This window comes from Pseudochaenichthys georgianus, chromosome 13, assembly GCF_902827115.2.
Source record: "Pseudochaenichthys georgianus chromosome 13, fPseGeo1.2, whole genome shotgun sequence".
NCBI lineage: Eukaryota > Metazoa > Chordata > Actinopteri > Perciformes > Channichthyidae > Pseudochaenichthys > Pseudochaenichthys georgianus.
In genome coordinates, this window is record NC_047515.1 from 1,265,855 (window position 1) to 1,288,661 (window position 22,807).

General features: G+C 45.8%; 2 protein-coding genes across 3 annotated transcripts in view; one reads left to right on the forward strand and one right to left on the reverse strand.

The window, feature by feature from the left end:
* Nucleotides 1–4,200, reverse strand: part of med17 (mediator complex subunit 17) — a 29,926-nt gene extending 25,726 nt beyond the window's left edge. Inside the window, exon 1 of one of the 2 annotated variants that reach the window (XM_071205292.1) lies at nt 4,134–4,200. In XM_071205292.1, the coding sequence (XP_071061393.1) occupies nt 4,134–4,163 (30 nt within the window). In that variant the 5' untranslated portion in view covers nt 4,164–4,200. The remainder of the gene's footprint in view (nt 1–4,133) is intronic. The other variant, XM_071205291.1, reaches the window with a different exon arrangement.
* A 9,503-nt stretch (nt 4,201–13,703) lies between these two features.
* Nucleotides 13,704–22,496, forward strand: cep295 (centrosomal protein 295). Its single transcript, XM_071205227.1, has 16 exons — nt 13,704–14,062; nt 14,748–14,948; nt 15,183–15,307; nt 15,398–15,491; nt 15,669–15,782; nt 15,870–16,010; nt 16,303–16,486; nt 16,816–16,974; nt 17,134–17,340; nt 17,769–17,866; nt 18,685–18,885; nt 19,046–19,122; nt 19,380–20,892; nt 21,008–21,377; nt 21,483–21,677; nt 21,764–22,496. The coding sequence occupies exons 1-16, from the start codon at nt 13,952–13,954 to the stop codon at nt 22,066–22,068; spliced, it is 4,095 nt and encodes a 1,364-aa protein (XP_071061328.1). The 5' UTR covers nt 13,704–13,951; the 3' UTR covers nt 22,069–22,496.
* The last annotated feature ends 311 nt before the right edge of the window (nt 22,497–22,807 follow it).

The following is a 22,807-nucleotide window of genomic DNA, read 5'->3' on the forward strand; positions in this document are numbered from 1 at the left end:
ACAGTGAGTGGACCAGCCCTGTCATTCTGGTTCCTAAGCCAGACAAAACCAACAGGTTCTGTAATGATTTCAGAAAATTGAATGAAATCTCCAAGTTTGATGCGTATCCTATGCCCAGGATAGATGAGCTGATTTATCGGCTTGGGGAAGCCAGATATATCAGCACTCTGGACTTGACGAAAGGGTATTGGCAGGTCCCAAGAGAGAAGACGGCCTTCGCCACCCCCACAGGGCTGTACCAATATACTGTGCTTCCCTTCGGGCTTCATGGAGCACCAGCCACGTTCCAGAGACTGATGGACAAGGTTCTGAGGCCACATCGTGAGTATGCAGCTGCCTATTTGGATGACGTTGTTATCCACAGTGACTCATGGGATAGCCATCTCATAAGGCTTGCAGCAGTGCTGGAATCTCTCCGAAGGGCGGGCTTGACAGCCAATCCAAGAAAATGCAAGCTTGGACTGGAGGAAGCCGAATATCTGGGCTTCATCATTGGGCGGGGCAACGTTAGACCACAAGAAAGGAAGGTTCAGGCGATCCAGGACTGGCCACGGCCGTCAACAAAGAAACAGGTGAAAACCTTCTTGGGTCTGACGTCCTACTACTGCCGTTTCATCCCAAACTTCTCCACAATAGCCTCTCCCCTCACAGACCTGAACAGAGACTCACAGCCGCTAATGGTCAAGTGGACAGTAGAGGCTGAACATGCCTTTGCGGGACTTAAGAGGGCTCTCTGCGCACGGTCGGTGTTGGTGACCCCAGACTTCAGCCGGGGGATGATTGTGCAGACGGATGCGTCAGAGGTGGGCATAGGAGCAGTACTATCCCAGGAGGTTCACGGTGAGGAACACCCAGTCATGTACATCAGCCGGAAGCTGAACACAAGGGAACAAGGGTATGCTACTGTGGAGAAAGAAGGCCTAGCAATAAATTGGGCACTTGAGCGTCTCCGGTATTACCTCTTGGGACGACACTTCACTCTGGTAACTGATCATGCCCCACTGATCTGGATGGCAAATAAAAAAGACACAAACGCTAAAGTAGGAAGGTGGTTTGTCTCACTACAAGACTTTAACTTCTCTATCATCCACAGAGCCGGAGCCAAGCATGGGAATGCAGATGCTCTGTCCCGTAGAGATGCCCTTTGGACCATGGTCACCTCTCCTCGGCCAGAACTGAAGGGGGGTGTGTGTAAGGGACTGAGAGGCAGAGTAGTGAGAGACACCTACATTCCGCTGGCTCCACCCGCTGCCAATTAACAGTATTGGGAGCAGGTGTGGAGACCTCACACCTGGTGCTAATCACTCCCTCAAGGGAGACAAAAGCACCTAGAGTTGCTCAGTTGTGTGTGGCACATGGAGGGAGCAGGAGACTCCCAGCGTGAGGAAACAGTTTGTAAGCTGGTAAGTCGGTTAGCGGCCCGGCTACGTTAGCCTTTCTATCGTTAAAGGTATTTTTTTGTTTAACAGCAAAAAAAGCCTCTTTTTTTTTGGATTTGAACACTGCCTCTGTCGTGACTGCTTCACTACCACTTTTCTCTTTATCTGCCCAGTCCTGTTACACTGGCTTGTCTAAATCAAATTGCATGATTACCATTTTACCAAGTTTACTGAGGATTTTCTTTCTTTCTAGGTGGTTGTAGTAATGTGCCCATGTGGAGTCGTGTATTCTGTAAAGTTTAATCTCATAGCTGAGAGTCCCAGAGACTTCACCGACATGCTTCTGTCATGGAAACATTTTCCAAATGTTATAGTGTATGACTACGCAAGGGGGCTGGCCAGTCATGCCAACTGCCGACAACCACTGGATCCTCCCTTCCATCCACATGAGGGGAGGTTACTTCATCCCTCACCAGAGAACATCAAACTGGCTGCAGAGAGGAAGCTTAGGGTAGATTTGGCATGGCTTAAGCACAGGAAAGAGGAAGAGGACAAGGACTGCCATCCAATCACTGGATAGTCTGATCATTATGCTGTGCTTGATGTCTTCCATCAATGCAACAGCAACGATGACAGGGATCTCCTTCGGAGAATTGAACTTGTTCCAGAGCTTGCTGGGCACATTAACAGCCAGTGTGCTGAGCAGTTATTCTCCGGGATGCGGAAAAACAATTATTTCCTTAATATGCTCACACCCTCTGCACACACAGAGGAATATCTTGCACCTCTACAATGTGGACCGAAATAACAAAGTGAAAGAACAGTTCAAGAAAATGGTGGGAAGCAATACTGCGTTTAGCCTTGATGTTAATGGAAGAATCACCTTGGGTAATAAATATTTGAAATTGATAGAGGATACACATAGTGCATGTGGTTATCTATGACAGTCTTGGTATTCTTTTCTCAAATGAAGGGCATCAAAGCAAAGAGACGACGACCCCACAACTGACTCTTCATACAGGAAAGGCCCACCAGTCCTGTTGGGGACAGAAGCTGACTCAAACACAGGAAAATATGGTGAATAGACTGTTTGAATCTAGAACACACCATGGAGATTTTAAAAATAATTTTCTAAATGTGTCTATCTGTCAGCTTTCACAGGTATTGGACAGCAGAGGAAGCCCAGATGAACGCCTTGCCTATGTAAACAACCAGATCCTTACACGCACTGACTTTTGGACTTTGGGACGAGCACAGGATGTTGAAGGGATGGTAAGTATGGAAACAATGCCTAGACAAAGTGTTGTTATATTATCAGTACAAATGTAGGAAATGTTGCCATTTTCCTCTTCTTTTACAGATCCTAAACAGCTGCCTCAAGGTCATAGAGAAGCTGGCTAATGACCAGGTAGTGAAGTTGCATACCTTTTCCAATATAAATGTATCCCCTTCTGTTTATAATCTTTTCTGGACTGAAATAACAACTGTCTTACAGGGCATCAAAGTGTTCTCGGCAAACAGCTATGTCGCTCACACTTGGTTTATACCTATGTTGCAGAATCCTGAACAGCATCTCCCGGTACTTTGCGTATTATCATTATTATATTTGCTGGAATCATGAGAATCACTGAATGTAAACCATTCATTTTACCATCTCTCACAAGGATAAAGCAGACGATTTCCGGTGGATTCTGGTTCCTGTGTGGCGCCCAGGGCATTGGACAATATGTGTCAGTGATATGAATTTACTTATCTGTAACACAAAATATTACTAATTTCATCAATAAAGTATAACATCTTCTTATACTGTTACAGTAATTTCAAAATTAAGATAAGTATTTCTGCTCACATATTGTAATTGTGTGTTCTAGTTGCTGTGGTAACTATTTTGTAGATAATGAAGCCACAAGAAAGGGAGATCTTTTTTTTAGATTCCCTAAATGGCACTGGCTTCCGTGATGAAAGCCAAACGGAAACATTGAGGTTTTTAAGCACATAAATTATGTTTAGTTTTAAGGTTCTGTTCTTATATTTGTATTATTTTTGTCTATGGCTCTGTGTTCACTTTTACATTTAAAAGATGACCTCAAGCGTAAATTGACATGTTATTGAACAAAAGATTGGACTGAAACTGAGCATAAGACATTTAATAGGGGAATGTTCTGTTCCCACCCATTTATAAGCTTTCTTTTCTGTTTGTTTCCTTCAAATCAAGCTCTTGGCCAACCTGTTCGCATTATTCCACTGTTGGTGGTTCTGCAGTTCTGCAGTGTTCAAAGGTTGGTGGTTCCACCAGTTTGACAATATTCAACCAGTTATATGTTCCAGTTTTCAATGTCCTTGAATGTCCTTGTCTAAACAGCTGTGTGTTACCCCCCAGTAGACAAGTTGCTCTGCTTGTGTCACCTGGACCCTGGAGAGACTTCTGTGCAAACGACATTCAAGTTAGTAATTATGATGCACACTAATTGAGTTTGATTCCTGGATTCCTACACTGTGTGTGTATATGTGTATATCATGTATATAATCTCACCTTCTTCATGAAATAGGGCTGTGATGGCCACAGCCACACAGGGTAAACCAACTACACTGCATCCTCATCTTCAGTAGTTTTGCTTTAGTGCAGCTACAATAAAACATGCCAATTAACACCACATTTGCTCTAGATGGTAAACTCTTTATTTGATTGTAATCTGACATTGCTTCAAACATTTTAGCACAGCTAAAACACAAGTATTTGTTTGTATTAATTACCTTCTTTGTCTCTTGAGTTACCATGTCCATTGGGGGAGGTTACTTCCTGGTTCAGCAAAGGGCGTGGCCGAGCACTGAGGGCTCATAAATACTGCAAGGAGCCAATTGGGACAGATTGGGACAAACCACCTGCTTCCATGTCAAAGGGGGGATTTGGGTTTTGTCAGTGTCCTGTGTATGATGTGACTATTAATTATCCCTTGGGTTCAACTTGGTTTGGCCAAGCCACTATATAGGTTCCTGGGTTTTTCATTGTAGCAGGTCCGTTTGGTGAGTTAACACCTGTTATGTTTCTTTGAGGTATTTTCTGTTGACCTCTTTTATAGGCCTTGCTATTTATATGATGTTTTGTGGATTTTTGGGTAAATAAAAACCCTAGTTTATTTAAACCACACCTGTGTCCTGTTGTCTTACTGCTTGGTCCCTGACAATTGGTGGCAGTGGTGGGATCATTCAGTGGAGGACACGGGTGGTTTTTTTTCCACTTTTTCTTTTAAAAAAAAAAAAAAAAAGGATGCAGCGTCCGGGACGTGGAGGGAGAATTACAAGGAAACCGGGAGGACCGACAAGCCTTTCAAATGTCCAGGAGAAGCAAGCCAGTAGTGAAGAGGAGGACAATGGGGCCTCTGGAGTGGTAGAAAGCACTGAGGGTGAAGGTAAGGAGCCATCCATGTCGGACCTGGTGGCCCTGCTTCAGGCTCATATGGGGCAGACGGAGGCTCGAGCGGCAAAAGCTAGAGGTGCTTATGTGCATATGGACATTGATGATTCCCTTGACTATGACCAAGTAACATCTGCTATTCTTTCTAAGTATGACATCAACCCTGAGACCTACAGGCAAAGATTTCGTTCCTTGGAGTTTAACCCTGACGAGAGCCCCAAGGAGTTGTATGTAAGACTCAAGGAACTTTATGGGAAATGGATCCAACCAAAAGGTAAATCCATACATGAAATTGGTGAAATAATCATACTAGAGCAATATTTGAGAATGTTGTCCCCCGAGCTTCAAGTCTGGATCCGAGAGCGTGACCCAGGATCGGCGATGGAGGCTGCTGGACTGGCTGACGTCTTTGTTGCTGCCCGTAATAAAGGACAGCAATGGAGCTATAACTCATGGAGTTCAAAGGATCGACACAAACCAGCTCGACAGTACGATCAGGAGGCACCCTCCGGTGGGGGTAAGCCTCCCATGTGGGAAAAGCAGTCAGCTAGCAGCCCATTTAAACCTCTTGGTAAAAAGCCAATTTGTTATCTCTGTGGAATAGAAGGCCATATAAAACCTATGTGCCCCCAAAATGCAGCCAAAATGACACAAATGTGCTTTGTGCCTCGTCCTCATATTGAGCATGTGCGTAAGGATGACCAGTCTATTAAGATGACACTCATAGAAGTTAATGGACAGATTATCAAGGCCTTGCTGGATTCTGGGAGTAGTCAGACTCTTGTACACCGGAAGTTTGTACCACCCAACATTATTAGCACAAGAGACACGATCCCAATCTGTTGTGTGCATGGAGATGAGAAAAGCTATTCAACAGCTGACATGTACATAAAAGTAGAGGGTCAAACTTACCTCTTGAACATTGGGGTTGCTGACAACTTACCTTATCCAGCGGTGCTGGGGCGAGATCTTCCAGTGCTGTTTGATTTGTTGGAGGGGAAGCAAAGCCAACAATGTAATGTTGTAGTTACTAGAGCACAGGCAAAATCACCAAATGAGCACTCTGAGACTCTTAGTGCTTTACCTTTTTTCAATCAGGAGCTTGACGCAGCATCTGGGAGACCTCGGAAAACTCGCAGACAGAGGAGGCAGGAAAAGTTCCAACACACAGTTGTGAACCCACCATCCAGCACTGAGCCAGATGTAACCTTACAGTTTCAAATGCCAGCCAATATCATGGAAATGCAGAAAGCTGATCTATCCCTAGTTTCTCTTTTTCAGACGGCGGAGGAAAAAGAGCCAGGGGCTGAGCTGGACTTCAACGAAGACGAGTATGTTCTGCAAAATGGCATTCTCTACCGTCAGCAGGGGTCGGTGTTGCAGCTAGTGGTTCCCCAAGCAGTTAGAGACAACATTCTCTCTTTGGGGCACTCTATCCCCTGGGCTGGCCACCTGGGTAAGCATAAAACCATAGCTCGCATCCAACGCTATTTTCACTGGCCTGGCCTGCGAAGAGAGGTCACTCAATTCTGCAGAAGTTGTCCTCAGTGCCAAATAACATCTGCTAGAACCCCCTCCAGAGCTCCCCTCCAGCCTTTACCCATCATTGGCACCCCATTTGAGCGCCTTGGGATGGACATTGTTGGTCCTGTTGAGAGGAGCAAGGGGGGAAACCGGTACATGCTAGTCATAACAGATTACGCCACAAAGTACCCAGAAGTTTTTCCATTAAAATCCATAAAAGCAAAATCAGTTGCTTTCTGTTTGGTTCAGTTCTTTTCAAGAGTAGGTTTCCCTCAGGAAATATTAACTGATCAGGGAACTAACTTCATGTCCACTCTGCTGAAACAGGTGTATCACTTGCTGGGTATTCGGAGCCTGAGGACCACACCATATCACCCCCAAACTGATGGATTGACGGAGCGTTTCAACCAAACCCTGAAGCAGATGCTACGGAAGTTTGTCAACAACAGTGGCACAGACTGGGACCAGTGGCTGCCATACCTCCTCTTTGCTTATAGGGAAGTACCCCAAGCCTCCACTGGTTTCTCTCCATTTGAACTTTTGTATGGACATGAAGTACGAGGACCTCTCTCACTGTTGAGGGAGATTTGGGAGGGAAACAAGGCGAGGGAGGGTTCTGTTAACATTGTATCCTATGTTGTTCAGATGAGAGATCGATTGGAGAAAATGAGTCGGCTTGCCCAATCTCACATGGCAGTGGCCCAGCAACAGCAGAAGTCCGGGTATGATCGGTCAGCTCGGCAAAGATCCTTCAACCCAGGACAAAAGGTACTAGTTCTCCTCCCAAGTGATAACAGCAAGCTGTTGGCAAAGTGGCAGGGACCATTTGAGATCAAGAAGCAACTCGGGCCCACAACATATGAGGTATCGACCCCTGGGAAGCCACGCTCCAGTAGAGTACTACATATAAATCTCTTGAAAGAGTGGGTGCCGCGACCTGAACAAGAAGCAAGAGTGATGCTCATCAGGGATGTGCAAGAGGAAGAGGAAGTGGAGGAGCAATACCTATCTCCAGGGGGGGCTACGGTGAGCCATGACCTCAGCCACCTCTCAGAAGACAAACAGCTTCAGGTGAGAACAATCTGTAGGTCAGAATTATTTCAGGAGAATCCTGGGAGAACAGATATTGTTGAGCATGACATTGTGGTTAGAGAAGGTGCTTCTGTGAGACGGCTGAGTTACAGGATTCCGGAACGCCTGCTGGCGTCACTGAAAAAGGAGGTCGATCTGATGCTGTCCCTGGGGATCATTGAGATTTCGAAAAGCGAGTGGTGCAACCCAGTGGTCCTTGTGCCAAAGAAGGATGGCAGTCTTAGGTTTTGTATTGATTTTAGGTACCTGAACTCAATTTCTTTGTTTGATTCTTATCCAACACCAAGAATCGATGAACTGCTTGAACGGCTTGGAAAAGCCAAATACTTAACCACATTAGATCTTTCCAAGGGTTACTGGCAGGTTCCACTGACTGAGCGGTCTAGGGAGCTGACAGCCTTTAGGACACCATTGGGTCTTTTCCAGTTCACGGTCATGCCATTTGGGCTGCATGGTGCTCCAGCGACCTTCCAGAGGCTTATGGATCAGGTACTTTGTGATTTATCTGGTTTTGCTGCAGCATATCTGGATGACATTGTCATTTACAGCTCCACCTGGGAGGAGCACATGGAACATCTGCACACTGTCTTGGATCGCCTCTACTCTGCGGGGCTGACTATCAATCCATCGAAGTGCGTCTTTGCCGCTGCAGAGACGGAGTACCTGGGCCACATCATTGGACGCGGGGTGATACGGCCACGGGTCAGCAAGATTCAGGCCATCGAGTCATGTCCTGTGCCACAGACAAGGAAGCAGCTCCGATCTTTTCTGGGCATGGCAGGCTTCTACCACCGCTTTGTACCACACTTCTCTGCCAGGGCAGCTCTACTCACAGACCAGACTGGATCCCGGTCTTCAAATCAGATACAGTGGACAGAGGAGTCCATGGCAGCTTTTCACGACATCCAGGGATCATTGAGGAAGAAACCTGTTCTTTACAGTCCAAACTTTGATGAACATTTTATCTTGCAGACGGATGCTTCTGATAGGGGTCTGGGCGCTGTGCTGCTCCAGGGGTCATCAGACAACCGCCATCCAGTGGCCTACATCAGCCGGAAACTGTTCCCCAGGGAGGTCAGGTATTCAACCGTGGAAAAGGAGGCACTGGCTATCAAATGGGCCCTCGACTCTCTCCGGTATTACCTCCTGGGTAGAGAATTCACCCTGGAGACTGATCATAAAGCGCTTCAGTGGATGGGAAGGATGAAGGATACCAATGGAAGGATTACCCGGTGGTACCTGGCACTGCAACCATTCCGCTTTAACATTCAGCACATCCCAGGCAAGGACAATGTCACAGCTGACTACCTCTCTCGCTGTTTCAGCGAGAGTCTTGAAGGGGGGGAGTGTGTGATGGCCACAGCCACACAGGGTAAACCAACTACACTGCATCCTCATCTTCAGTAGTTTTGCTTTAGTGCAGCTACAATAAAACATGCCAATTAACACCACATTTGCTCTAGATGGTAAACTCTTTATTTGATTGTAATCTGACATTGCTTCAAACATTTTAGCACAGCTAAAACACAAGTATTTGTTTGTATTAATTACCTTCTTTGTCTCTTGAGTTACCATGTCCATTGGGGGAGGTTACTTCCTGGTTCAGCAAAGGGCGTGGCCGAGCACTGAGGGCTCATAAATACTGCAAGGAGCCAATTGGGACAGATTGGGACAAACCACCTGCTTCCATGTCAAAGGGGGGATTTGGGTTTTGTCAGTGTCCTGTGTATGATGTGACTATTAATTATCCCTTGGGTTCAACTTGGTTTGGCCAAGCCACTATATAGGTTCCTGGGTTTTTCATTGTAGGAGGTCCGTTTGTTGAGTTAACACCTGTTATGTTTCTTTGAGGTATTTTCTGTTGACCTCTTTTATAGGCCTTGCTATTTATATGATGTTTTGTGGATTTTTGGGTAAATAAAAACCCTAGTTTATTTAAACCACACCTGTGTCCTGTTGTCTTACTGCTTGGTCCCTGACAAGGGCATACCAAGACAACGGGCCTCCAACAGCTGTGGGCTGTTTGTGCTCATGGTGGCTCATCTGATGAATTTAGCAATCTTGTCTTTACAGTTTTGCAATTAGTGTGTAATGTTTTTTTTACTCTTGAACAGTATGCCCTCTACTTTGTGATGGAGTCAGCTTTTGATGTCAGTGAGGTTGGCCACAGAGATACACTTTTGATCAGTCCTTGTTCCCTTTTCATTTTAATATGCATCTTTGTTTGCACAGTTGGACATGGAGCATTTCAGGAGATGGTGGTGCATGCTGCTCATTGACAACTTCCCCGTGACGTAAGTATTGTTACCGTGACACATTGTGTGCATGTGTCATCTTGAATCTTTTATTGTATTGTTTTGATGTCTTATGAGGGCAAAAAAAAAAAAAAAAATGAAATTAAACAAACCAGTTATGTTTGTTAACAATTCCCATATCACTTGTTGTCACTGATAGATTCGAAGGCAGAAGATCAACCAAAAGACGACTGGAGAGGGAAGACTGCGAAGACAGTCCCAGGGTAAGTAATCCTGATGACCCACCCAGAAGAAGTAAAGTTGTAAAGGAAATGGCATTCTTCAGCGACTTCGGATGGGTATGTAGACCGTCATTTACTACTTCAAATCTCCATGGATGTGCTCCACAGCCATGCAGTTGGTTGCTTCCACCTCTTATTCAAGGGCGCAATGTGTCATGATGCAAGTACAACTGTTTTACCATGCAGTAGTAATTCCTTTTATCTGGTGTCTTCCAGAAAAAGGACCCACTGGCAAAGACGGCTGCAGAAATTCTTGTCAGCTCTGAAGAGGAGGATGGAATACGTGATATGCTATCTGTTATACCTTACATGAAATTCACAGCACTTCCTTCTGTTCTTCTGCAGCGACTGGTAGAAAATGGCTGAACATATTTTGTACCACTGATTTAGATAGTGTTGCATGTGCAAGTTTGTGTGCGTCATAATTACACATTCAAAGCATCTTGTTGCAAATCAGCAGCAGCACTTAAGAATAGTAAATGTACAGTGTAGTAGCAATGCATAAACTATTTCTCTTCTTCCTAGGAGAAGCACCCCTTTATAAGTAGTGCTATGGCGGCATCTCAGTGGTGCTCTGCAAAGAATATGGGAGATAAAGTCATCCTGCCACAAATTCTTTCCATGGCCCCAATTGTTACTCTTAGAAACAAAATTAATGACCTCTTGCCTTTGACCAGTATAGTGTTATCAACAGCTCCCGGAAACGTAAGTTCTAATATTACACTAGATAGGAAACTAGAATGCTTTTCAGCCAAAAGCCTTGAACAATTACATTCAATGATTCTCTCTTCTAAACCATCAACGTGCATGTTAGACCCAATTCCAACTAAGCTGTTGAAGGAAGTTTTTCCATTAATTAGCACTTCTTTATTAAATATTATGAATATGTCTTTATTATCAGGCTATGTTCCACAATCATTCAAAGTAGCAGTGATAAAACCGCTTCTTAAAAAGCACAACCTCGATCCAGAGGTTTTAGCCAACTATAGACCTATTTCTAATCTTCCGTTCCTCTCAAAAATTCTTGAGAAAGCGGTCGCAAAACAGTTGTGTGATTACTTAAAAAACAATGATTTATTTGAAGACTTTCAGTCTGGCTTTAGAACACATCATAGCACAGAGACAGCTCTGGTTAAAGTCACAAATGACCTCAGACAAGGGACTTGTCTCTATTCTTGTTTTGCTCGATCTCAGTGCTGCATTTGATACTATCGACCATGATATCCTATTGCAAAGACTAGAGCACTTAGTTGGCATACAGGGAACTGCTTTAGGCTGGTTTAGGTCCTATCTATCTGAACGCTCTCAGTTTGTACGTGTTAACGATGAATCTTCCACGCAAACCAAAGTTAGCCATGGAGTGCCACAGGGCTCAGTGCTCGGACCTATTTTGTTCACATTATATATGCTTCCGTTAGGCAATATTATAAGGAATCATTCTGTAAACTTTCATTGTTATGCGGATGATACTCAACTATATTTATCAATCAAGCCTGATGAAATTAATCATCTAAATAAAATTCAAGACTGCCTTAAGGACTTAAAAACGTGGATGACCTTAAACTTTTTGATGTTAAACACGACCAAAACTGAAGTTATTGTACTTGGCCCGAAGAATCTACGAAACAAATTATCTAAAGATATACTAACTATGGATGGCATTAATTTGGCCTCCAGTGAGACTGTAAGGAATCTTGGTGTTATATTTGATCAGGATTTATCCTTTAACGCCCACATAAAATCAATTTCAAGGACCGCCTACTTCCATCTACGTAACATTGCAAAAATCAGGCATATCTTGCCTCAAAACGATGCAGAGAAACTAGTCCATGCATTTGTTACTTCTAGGCTGGATTATTGTAACTCTTTATTATCAGGGAGTACCAAGAAGTCAATCAAGTCGCTTCAGCTGATTCAAAATGCTGCGGCTCGTGTACTAACCAGAGTTAGGAAAAGGGACCACATTACTCCTGTTCTGGCTGCCTTACACTGGCTCCCTATAGAACACAGGATAGAATTTACAATTCTTCTTCTCGCCTACAAAGCCCTTAATGGGCAGGCGCCATCTTACCTTAAAGAACTCATGATACCCTACTGTCCTACTAGGGCATTGCGTTCCAAGAATGCAGGGTTGTTGGTTGTTCCTAGAGTCTCTAAAAGTACAATGGGAGCCAGAGCCTTTTCTTATCAAGCTCCACATTTGTGGAATCAGCTTCCAGTTTGTGTTCGGGCGGCAGACACCCTATCCGTTTTTAAGAGTGCGCTTAAGACCTTCCTTTTTGATAAAGCTTATAGTTAGGGCTGATTAGATTCAGCCCCTAGTTTTGCTGATATAGGCTTAGTTTGTCGGGGGTCATCTTACTTCTTCCTTCTCTCTGTCTATACCCGTGTCCTCTCATGTTCCGATTAACCCAGCTTCCCCAACTTTCTTTCTTTTTGGTGTCTATATACGCTGGGATCCGGAGTCATGGATGATCCTGCGGTCCTGTGTCCTGGATCGCGAGCGCTGGATCTTGAGTCGTGGCTGTGGTCCTGGATCATAAGTCCTGGATGGATATCCTCGTGGATTCATCTTCCTATTATACACACATGCATTTCCAAACATCTGGACTACCTATGTTGCAAATGTATTATCTTTTCAATTCACACACGGCATCTATTGCACGTCTGTCCGTCCTGGGAGAGGGATCCCTCCTCTGCTGCTCTCCCTGAGGTTTCTCCCATGTTCCCTTTAAACTGGGTTTTCTTTGGAAGTTTTTCCTTGTACGATGTGAGGGTCTAAGGACAGAGGGTGTCGTATTGTCATACTGATATTCTGTACACACTGTGAAGACCACTGAGACAAATGTAACATTTGTGATATTGGGCTATATAAATAAACATTGATTGACTGGACAGAGAAGCAGCTCTCCATAACCTTGGTGAAGCCAGCAACCTGCGGGACGAAGACAGCTGGGAAGACAGGATGGACCCATTTATGTTCAGGTTCAAATTTGAGTCGGACTATTTAATGTTTTTTGAGCAGTGCATTGACAAAGAAAACCTTAAGGTTCATGCCTGTTTTGAAGAGCGCGGTTGAATGTTTGCATCAGCAAAACCTTTCACTGTTGTATAGATTTTATTTTTTTTGTATACTTTGTTTGGTTTTTATATTTACTGTATTTGCTTTGTCGGTTCTGTTATCTTAATGATTGTTCTGTTATATGATAAATGTTGTAAATAATAAATGCTTTTTCTATCATTCTATGAAATGCAGTGCAATGTATCATTTGAAATATATGGACTAGATATGAGTATGCACAGAACTGACTAAATGAATAATCAATTAAAACAAATATTAAATAATATACTTAAATACACTAATATATCAATTAAAACAAATATTAAATAATGAACTTAAATACACTAATATAGAAAATATGACTTTTTATAGCACATATTTAAATACATTCATGCATTTAATTAGTATGAAGTTTTTATATTTAGTTTTTAAATTATATTTAGTCGAGTGCAGATTAATTATATTTAGTCGAGTGCAGATTAATTATATTTAGTCGAGTGCAGATTTGTATTTGTATTTATTGTAGTTGTCCAGCCGATGATGCTGTTTGTGTCATTAGGATATCCATACACCCCGCCCATCGGACGTCCAGCCCCGCCCACATCCGATCCCGCCCCATTCCGCGTTCCGCAGCCAGGGCCTATGGGTAAAGCGGACAGTTTAAACTACCGGATGTGACGTTGTTTAGGACAATAACTCCCTTTCTAAGGTTGGCATGGCTTTCTGGTGATAAACAAAACGTACGACATGGATTTGGTCTCCTGTCGGAGCTTCTTGGGTATTTTCATAAATAATTCAAATGTTTCAACCAGTCCTTAAACGCCTGTCTAATAAATCATGCTGTTAGTTGATGCCTTCAACAACATGCTAACTAGCCATAACAACTCCCAGGGCTAACGGAGTTGCTAACTGTTTTTAGCTTTCTGGGAAATGTCTCTTAGTACATGTTGAAGAAGATGAAGAGGAAAGTGGCTAAACTGAGACTGAGCCCCAACGAAGAGGCTCGGATAATACGAGAGGAGCATGAGAGGAGGAGGAAGCTGCGGATTCAGCAGGTAAGGCGGTGATGTGGAAGGATTCTCAGACACCGATCAATGCACAAAGACATCTGAAAACACTGAGAGCGTAGGTGGATAAAGATCAACTTAAGCTTTTAACTGCTTTGCACAGAAATAATTATTCATTTAAGAAAGTGTATATGCATTGTCGTTGAGTAACTAATTGAATTACATGTAATTTAACTAGTAAAGTTTGAGCATATTTTCATTCATATATGCATCGTAAATCAGGAGGTTATTAACTTTTTGTTGTGCCTATAGCATGTAATTAACTACTAAAACTTCAGGCAAAAAAGTAACGAATGATTGTATTTAGATTACATTTTGAATTAACAAAAGACTGCAGTAACGAGTAGTCTGACTCTGGACATTCTATTCCATAAAGGAAGTCTGACCTGGTATATTCAGTGTTACAGTCACTACTGTACTTGTTACTTTTTGGCATAGTTTGTAGTTTTTATTTTCAGTCCAATGGCAATCCACGGTAACCAACTCCAAATGTGTGTGAAGATTAACCCAATAATGGACTTTCATCCATGGCTTCATAGTAAATTCACCTTTTTAGTATTGCACTCTCCTAAATGTCAGTTACAAACTTCAAAAATCTGAGGGACAGGTGATAAATGAAATGTTTCTTTAACCTCAGAGTTGGTATGTATTTATATCTTGCATTGACCTCCAGGTGCGGGAGCAGCAGCGGTACATCTCGCTACAGATCTGCAGAGAGGTGGAGCGCAGGCGGCAGCGTGAGCTGGAGCAGCTGGAGAAGGACCTGAGGGCGGACTGGGAGCGGCAGCAGGGGGACAAGCTTCACACCCTGCAGACACTCTACCAGCAGAGCCTCCAGCTGCTCGGCCAGGGACACAGGAGTGCAAAAGAAAATGTAAGATTACAGGAAGCTTTACCCGGCTGTCTTCACTAGCTAGACTTTCTGTTCTGACTTGAACACAATAACCCTTTGAAGCCGTCCCTGACCTCTGCTTAGTGTGTTGACTCTGAACCTGAGATTAACTCCAAGACGAGGAACAGCTGAAACCAAAATGTGAACAAGACCATCACGTAAAGATGAATACATTTTCCAAATCATTTAATATTTCTGTGGTCAATTCATTTGAAGGAACCCGACTTGGAAGCCATAGCTCAGAGGGAGGAGGAAAATAGCGTCAAAGCAGAGGAGCGTTACCGGGAAGCCATGAAGGAGCTCAAAACGCAGAGGCTTAAAGACCACGAGGGGCAAAGCCGGTGAGCAGCAGAGACAATCGCTCGGAAACATTATCATGCATTTGATGAAACTGAACTGAACAACAAGTCGATGCGTATGTTTGTCTGTAGATCCACCGTGGCCAGGAAGAAGGCACTACAGACAGAAAAGGAAAGATCAGCAAAAGTGGCCAGTCTCCCGAAGCCCCCCCCACACCCAATTCAGGTGATTCCCCCACCACTCATGAGTTACACTGTGTTCCTGTTGGCCTGATAAGCCAGCTGACCTTTATCATTTACAGAAGTGATCGGCCTTGCAACGTTTACAAAATAAAAGTCATACCTTTCAAGTTTCACTGGTTTTTAGTGTAGTCATGGTAACATTGTCTTTTTGTTCAAGCAGAGCATTGATTTGAAGAAGCCACATGTAGTGAAGAAATGTGATGCGAGTGCTTTCGCAGCCACGCATTATCATATGCCCGACAGCGCAGTGCACAGAGAGGCCGACACAGAGCAGGTGAGATCTCTGATCATTGTATTTACATAACCCCCGCTTTGGTTCTGCCCTCCTGTTGGGATGTCTCACCTGTACTTGTGCCATCAGCCCAGTGCCCACGAGGGAGCTGAGCTGGAGGCGAGGAGGCTGCAGGATTTAAAGAAGGAGGACACGAGGAGGCGAGAGGAGCAGTTGGAGAAGGCTCGTCTCAGAGGGAAGCAGGCGCTGAGGAGGGAACATCTGGAGCAGGTGAACTCACATCTTACCTTGTTAGAAGATACACACCAACATTGCTCACATGCATCTGACCGGTGACATGCTCCGAAGCTACTTGCCATCACTGTGGACTGATAGCAGGACAACAGCATTAGCCATAGTAGACAGATTGACCTCTTATGTAAAGACTATATATCACTTTGGCTTGTAACACGTCCCCGCTGCAGGACTTACTACGGCATTCTGATTCTGAATCATGTACATCATAGAAACACAAATGATCATGGCCTTTTATGTCTAATCTGTTTTTGGTGACAACCCTTAGGATCGAGAGCGCTTGCTTGTTGAACTGGAGCACATGCAGCAGACAGACCTGCTCAGGAGGAGGCAGCAGGTCTTCCAGATGCCTGCTCAGATCTTCCAGCCCCTCTATCAGAGACAGGAGACGGCAGAGGACTACCAGAGGGAGATGGAGTTTGCCTTTGAGGACATGTACACAGGAGAGAGGAGTGAGTACAACTCACCGGAAGCTTTACTGATAGTCTTTCCACTGCTCAAATAATCCCACACTCTCGTATGAGAGCTTGAGAAGTTCGACAAAGAAGGCAATGTATAAAAAAGAGGAAACCATGTAACATTTCTACTGGTTAACAACACGGCTTTCCGTTACATGAAACACGCCTACAAAGGAACACATAAAAGGTCAATTGCATATTTCTAAAGGTTGTGGACCATTTGTGGCTCTGCTTGAATCCCATTTGTAAGTAGCCAGAACATGTGGCTTAACTATTAACATGTGATTGGAGCTCCCTTAAAGATTGACTGTGTCTGATGGCAGGGGTTAAAGGAGACCTGGTGGTGCAGCTGGTCCCAGAGCCTCTGCCGGCTCTGTCCACAGGGAGCCAGGACCAGGAGCTGGACGTCACGCAGGATGAAGTGCCCCCACACGGAGCAGGAACCACACGAGACGACCCCGAGCAGGAAGCATCCGCTCAAGGTAAAGAGAGGCAGCAGACACAACCTAAAGTCACAGGTGGTTTCAGCAAGGTCTGTAAAAAGAGTGTTTGGGATATACACACAATCAATACACACATCCTGATGTCCTTGATACTCGTCTTTACCAAGCCGAAACTTCACTCGTGTTTTCTGGTCGCAGTGGAGCCCTCCAAGCCCGCTCCTAGACAGGCGTTAAGGAAGCTGTTGGATCGTATCAGGAACCAGAGGAACCATTGGACTGAGCAGAACTCTCATGTTCCTGCAGCCGAACCACCGACCCCCGTCCCAGAGCGGGACACCACCATCGACACAGGCTCTCTGAGCAGCGAGGGGACACCCAGCCTGGAGCCGGCCCCCTCCCCACCCGGTAGCTCACACTCTTCTTCACACTATAACCCGATCATTGTGATAGAGGTTTGATATTTGAGAATATTGAGATTGTTTTTTCACCCTGTTTTTATATTATTCTTCTGTTTTTACACCAAATATCATATTATGCTTGTAGTCGGAATACCTAATGCAAATATACTTTGCAACAAGAAAATACTACATACTACATACATATTATCAAAAGCTATGACATACCTTTGTGCATCAGGAACTACAACACTCGTACCCGACCTTACAAAGTGAAGCCATTTTAATACCGTTTATTTATTCTTCAACATTTCAATTATCTATGTACAACTCTAATCTTGGTCATTTTGTTTTTCTTCTCTTCAACTGCCATATAAGGATAAACTTAGTAACATAATAATAGTTCATCTCATGTTCTCCTCTATTCTACTCAACCAGAGTTGAAGACCGCGGAGCCGCCGGCTGCAGCAGGAGCTCAACCTCCAGGTGTACTTGCCAACAGAATAAAACAGTTTGAAGAAGAACGAAAGAAAAGAGTATGTGTCTATCCCATTGATACTGAGCGGGAACTCTTTTCCCACACTCTATACGTACACAGGAGCAGATCAGCTGACGGCTTTAAATGCTTGTGCTCCAAATCCCAATGTGAAGCGTATCATTGCAAACACTGGAAGCTCAGAGTCAATGGAAACGAGCAGTTTGCTTTTAAGCATACTAAAATGGTGACTCTGTGCTTTAGTCTGTCGCTGTCTGTCGGTTTGTTTCATCACTTGGAATGACAACAAAGAAGCTCATTAGAAGAAGCAGTAGGTTGATAAGTGAGAGGTTTCTTTGTGTCAAAGGTCCTTCTGTATCTCCAGAGGCTGGATGCATCGTCCTGATCTCCAGGTTCCTTGGTACCCAATCAGCCCCGCTCCCAAAGCAGCAGTGTGGCAGGCACCATGCCTCGGGCATGACTTTTGGTTCTGCTTTGAACACGTTGTCTTTTTCAATAACTTCAGACCAGGGCTTGGTTACCTGTGTGTAAGCTGGTACACTGAAGAAAAACAACAAAGTAATCCAAATAAAGTTGCACATAAATAGGACACACACGGGAGCCTCAGTCTGGGCTGCCTGGGAGTTCCTGTGGAGAAGGATGATCTTCTTAATTCTCCATCTCATACAAGGAGGTACCTGCTCGCCCCGGTGCAGCACGTACACATCTCACCTTGCCTGTCAAGTGCCACATCTGGTTCTTTAGCCTCTCCTTCACATTCCGTATTCAGTCAGTAACTAGGGGCTCAGTTGACATGTTGGTTTGTGATCGACCCTACATGTAACCTGATTGCTGTTTGTAAACTTGTTTTCTGTTCAGGATGCGGAGCTCGAGAGCGAGAAGCAGCAGCAGGTGGTTCTGCTCCAGGGGCTTGAGGAGCAGAAAGCCACATTGGAGCAGATGCTGCTTGAGGCTCAGCAGGAGAGAGAAGAGCTGAAGGCTGCTGTGACCCAGGAGGCTCCGATCAACCAACCAGACGTGCCCGTCCACGAGCGGGAAGCCCCCTCTGTCCCCTCTGGGGTAGGCCTTTGAGCATTAAAGCTATCCCTGGTCAACCTGCTCTAATGTTTTCTCTGAACTACTGATATTCCTGTCAGATCTGTTTATCCTCTACGATATCTTATGTGAAGTGCGGTCAGAAAATAACTTCAGTGATGGCTTCTTCACCACTCTTTGACAGCTGGTGCCCCCTGCAGGTGAAGATGGGCACGCCAGAAGGGTCAGAGAGTACCAACAGCGACTGCTGCAGCAAAACACGTGTGTTTTTAAATCCTGACTGTAAACTACATTTATTCATATCACGGTCACTTTTACCGCTTTTCCTTGCGATTATGTTTAAAAGTAAATCTCACCAGCTGACAAAGAAATAAACCTTTTGAGTGCTACTTTTACCTATATTTATAAAGTTTTAGAGGATGTTATTTAGTTTGGAGGGTATGGTATGCTCTAATTTTAAGGCTCCTTGATGCACCAAGATTGGGCTCTATAAATAAAGCTGACGGTCTTTATTTCAGCCTTCACCAGAGGTCAGTGGAAGTGGCCCGTCAGCGCCTCGAGGAATACCAGCGAGCTCTACGGATTCGCTACAACATGACCCCCACATCTTTACTGCCCGCTGCAGGGCCTCCAGGCCTCTTTGCCCCCCCTCTGCACGGTGTTCAGTCCGTGCACCCTCCAGCTCCTCTGCAGCTCCCTACACCTCCGGCCTCGCAGGCATACGTCCACGCCAAAGCACACACACCTTCCCAAGTTCCCACAAGAGAGTCGGACATGTTAGCTTCACATTCACAACCTCCTAGCTCAAATATAAGCTCCTCCTCCAAGTTGGTGCCAGGTGAAGTTGAATATATTTCGAGCAATCCCAGGAACCAGAAGTTCACTGCCTGGCTGACAGACAACATCATGGAGAGAGTCACAGGGCATCTCACAGAGAGGGTGAGAGCAACACGTCACTCAGCCAGCACCACACTGCAGCCAACCTCTGATCCAATCCAAGGCAGCAGCTCCATCATCACCTCTGGTGCCCCTCTGGCTCCGGTTCCAGAAGCTGTTAGGCCTGTGACCCTGCCACATCGTTCCCTACGGACCGGGTCCCTGAGCTCCACAGAGGACGACAGGATGGAGAGGCAGAGACGAGAGCTGCAGGAGGTCCAGAGACCAGAGCTGCAGGAGGTCCAGAGACCAGAGCTGCAGGACGTCCAGAGACGGCTGCTGGAGGTCCAGAGACGAGAGCTGCAGGACGTCCAGAGACGAGAGCTGCAGGAGGTCCAGAGACGAGAGCTGCAGGAGGTCCAGAGACCAGAGCTGCAGGACGTCCAGAGACGGCTGCTGGAGGCCCAGAGACGAGAGCTGCAGGAGGTCCAGAGACGAGAGCTGCAGGACGTCCAGAGACGAGAGCTGCAGGAGGTCCAGAGACGAGAGCTGCAGGAGGCCCAGAGACGAGAGCTGCAGGAGGTCCAGAGACCAGAGCTGCAGGACGTCCAGAGACGAGAGCTGCAGGAGGTCCAGAGACGAGAGCTGCAGGAGGTCCAGAGACGAGAGCTGCAGGACGTCCAGAGACGGCTGCAGGACGTCCAGAGACGAGAGCTGCAGGAGGTCCAGAGACGAGAGCTGCAGGAGGTCCAGAGACGAGAGCTGCAGGAGGTCCAGAGACCAGAGCTGCAGGACGTCCAGAGACGAGAGCTGCAGGAGGTCCAGAGACGAGAGCTGCAGGACGTCCAGAGACGGCTGCAGGACGTCCAGAGACGAGAGCTGCAGGAGGTCCAGAGACGAGAGCTGCAGGAGGTCCAGAGACGAGAGCTGCAGGAGGTCCAGAGACCAGAGCTGCAGGACGTCCAGAGACGAGAGCTGCAGGACGTCCAGAGACCAGAGCTGCAGGACGTCCAGAGACGGCTGCTGGACGTCCAGAGACGAGAGCTGGAGCAGAGGGAGGGGGTGGCCCTGCAGCAGAGGCAGCAGGAGGAGGAGATGGAGCAGATGAGGCGGCAAAAGGAGACGTTGCAGGCTCTCATTCAAAGCGAAGAACAAGTAAGTGGCGGGCCTATCACAAATCATTTGGTTTATAAACAAATAGAAATGACAACAGTGCTAGTTTGTGAGTGAGGAGGTGAAATGAACTGACCTGAAGTGTATTTGACTTAAGCCCAATGGGTGTGTGCGTCTTTGGGAGAACAACGGTCCTGGCGCCTGGTCCCGCCCGGAGGCTGCCGGAGGGGGTGTGGATTCAGAGAGCATCGGGCAGACCCGTCTCAAGTTACTCGCCTCCCTGCTGAGAGCCATAGAGGAGACTAACGGGGGAACTTTATCCCACCTTGAAGACCCTCTCATGGCTCAGAGTGATGCCGCTGCTGCCCCAGCATCTGCCCCCCCCCCAGGACTCCTCCCCCCTCCTCGAGCAGCAAAGCCCCCCGTGACCCGTGTCAGGCTGAGCGTCATGGAGATGATGACTGAACAACATGAGCTTAGTGCTATTCAAGAAGTGGAGACGTCGGCCAACACCAGCCAATCAAAAGGTCAGCTCAACAGCAGGAAGTGACACCTGGTTCCTCACATGCCAACAACGTCTAACCAGCTAAGGAGAGTGATAGCGGTTGATTGGATTGTTGATGTGTCCCCAGGTCCTGAGAGCAGTGGACCGGCTCCTTCACACTCTCTGCGCTGGGATCTGCAGCAGGACTATGAAGCGTCGGGGGTCTCTGACGGCAGTGGGCAGCAGACTGCCAGCAGCCCTGAGACAAACTCATCAACATCCAGCCATGTGCTCTGGAGGGAGAGGCTGCTGGTGGGAGCAGCAACAGGGTCCTCACAGTCTGGTATGTAGACGGTACAGAAATAGTGATGATACATAATGCCGATGAGAAGAACATAAAGGGCCTAAAGAATATCTGTCCATTTCCAGATTCTATCCTGAGGATCATCTCCCCTCCTTCCTCTGACTCTGGGAGAGGAGCCGACTTCTCTGGTCCTGGACTCCCAAGCGGCAGGTCCCCCACAGAGGTAACCAGGCACTGCACACAACCCAGTTCAGACTCTGTCCCCCCTCTAGAACAAGTCGTCCCCCCAGTGGCTAACCGTGACAAAAGACTGACAGAGTGCCAATACACACTGAAAGCGCAGCTGCCTCTTGTGCTTGTAAACACCTTTATAGACAGTATTAATAATAGTGTGTCTCCTGACAATTTACAAATTCTAAACACATATTAATTTAATTTCATAGTTATAGTGTTTTTTCTGCATTTGAAATACTCTGAGTTTCACACGTTGTGGATCAATGTGTGTGTGTGTGTGTGTGTGTGTGTGTGTGTGTGTGTGTGTGTGTGTGTGTGTGTGTGTGTGTGTGTGTGTGTGTGTGTGTGTGTGTGTGTGTGTGTTGTGTGTGTGTGTGTGTGTGTGTGTGTGTGTGTGTGTGTGTGTGTGTGTGTGTGTGTGTGTGTGTGTGTGTGTGTGTGTGTCCTCATTCTGAGCAATGATGTGAAATCTTTGCAACCTAAAGTGTATTTTTAAGAATACATTTAATGATGGTTTCTACACTTGAACTGAGCTCTGTGTGTGTGTGTGTGTGTGTGTGTGTGTGTGTGTGTGTGTGTGTGTGTGTGTGTGTGTGTGTGTGTGTGTGTGTGTGTGTGTGTGTGTGTGTGTGGTGTGTGTGTGTGTGTGTGTGTGGTGTGTGTGTGTGTGTGTGTGTGTGTGTGTGTGTGTGTGTGTGTGTGTGTGTGTGTGTGTTTTCTGAGCGATGATGTGAAATAACACAACCAGAATTGTATTTAATAAAATGCATCTATGATGGTTTCTACACTTGAACTGAGCTCAGTGTGTGTGTGTGTGTGTGTGTGTGTGTGTGTGTGTGTGTGTGTCTTCCACCAAATACAAATTCAATTAATTTCTCGACGTACACAGTGCTGAAAATTCAAACGCAAAAGCCCAACATATGTCTTCAAATAAT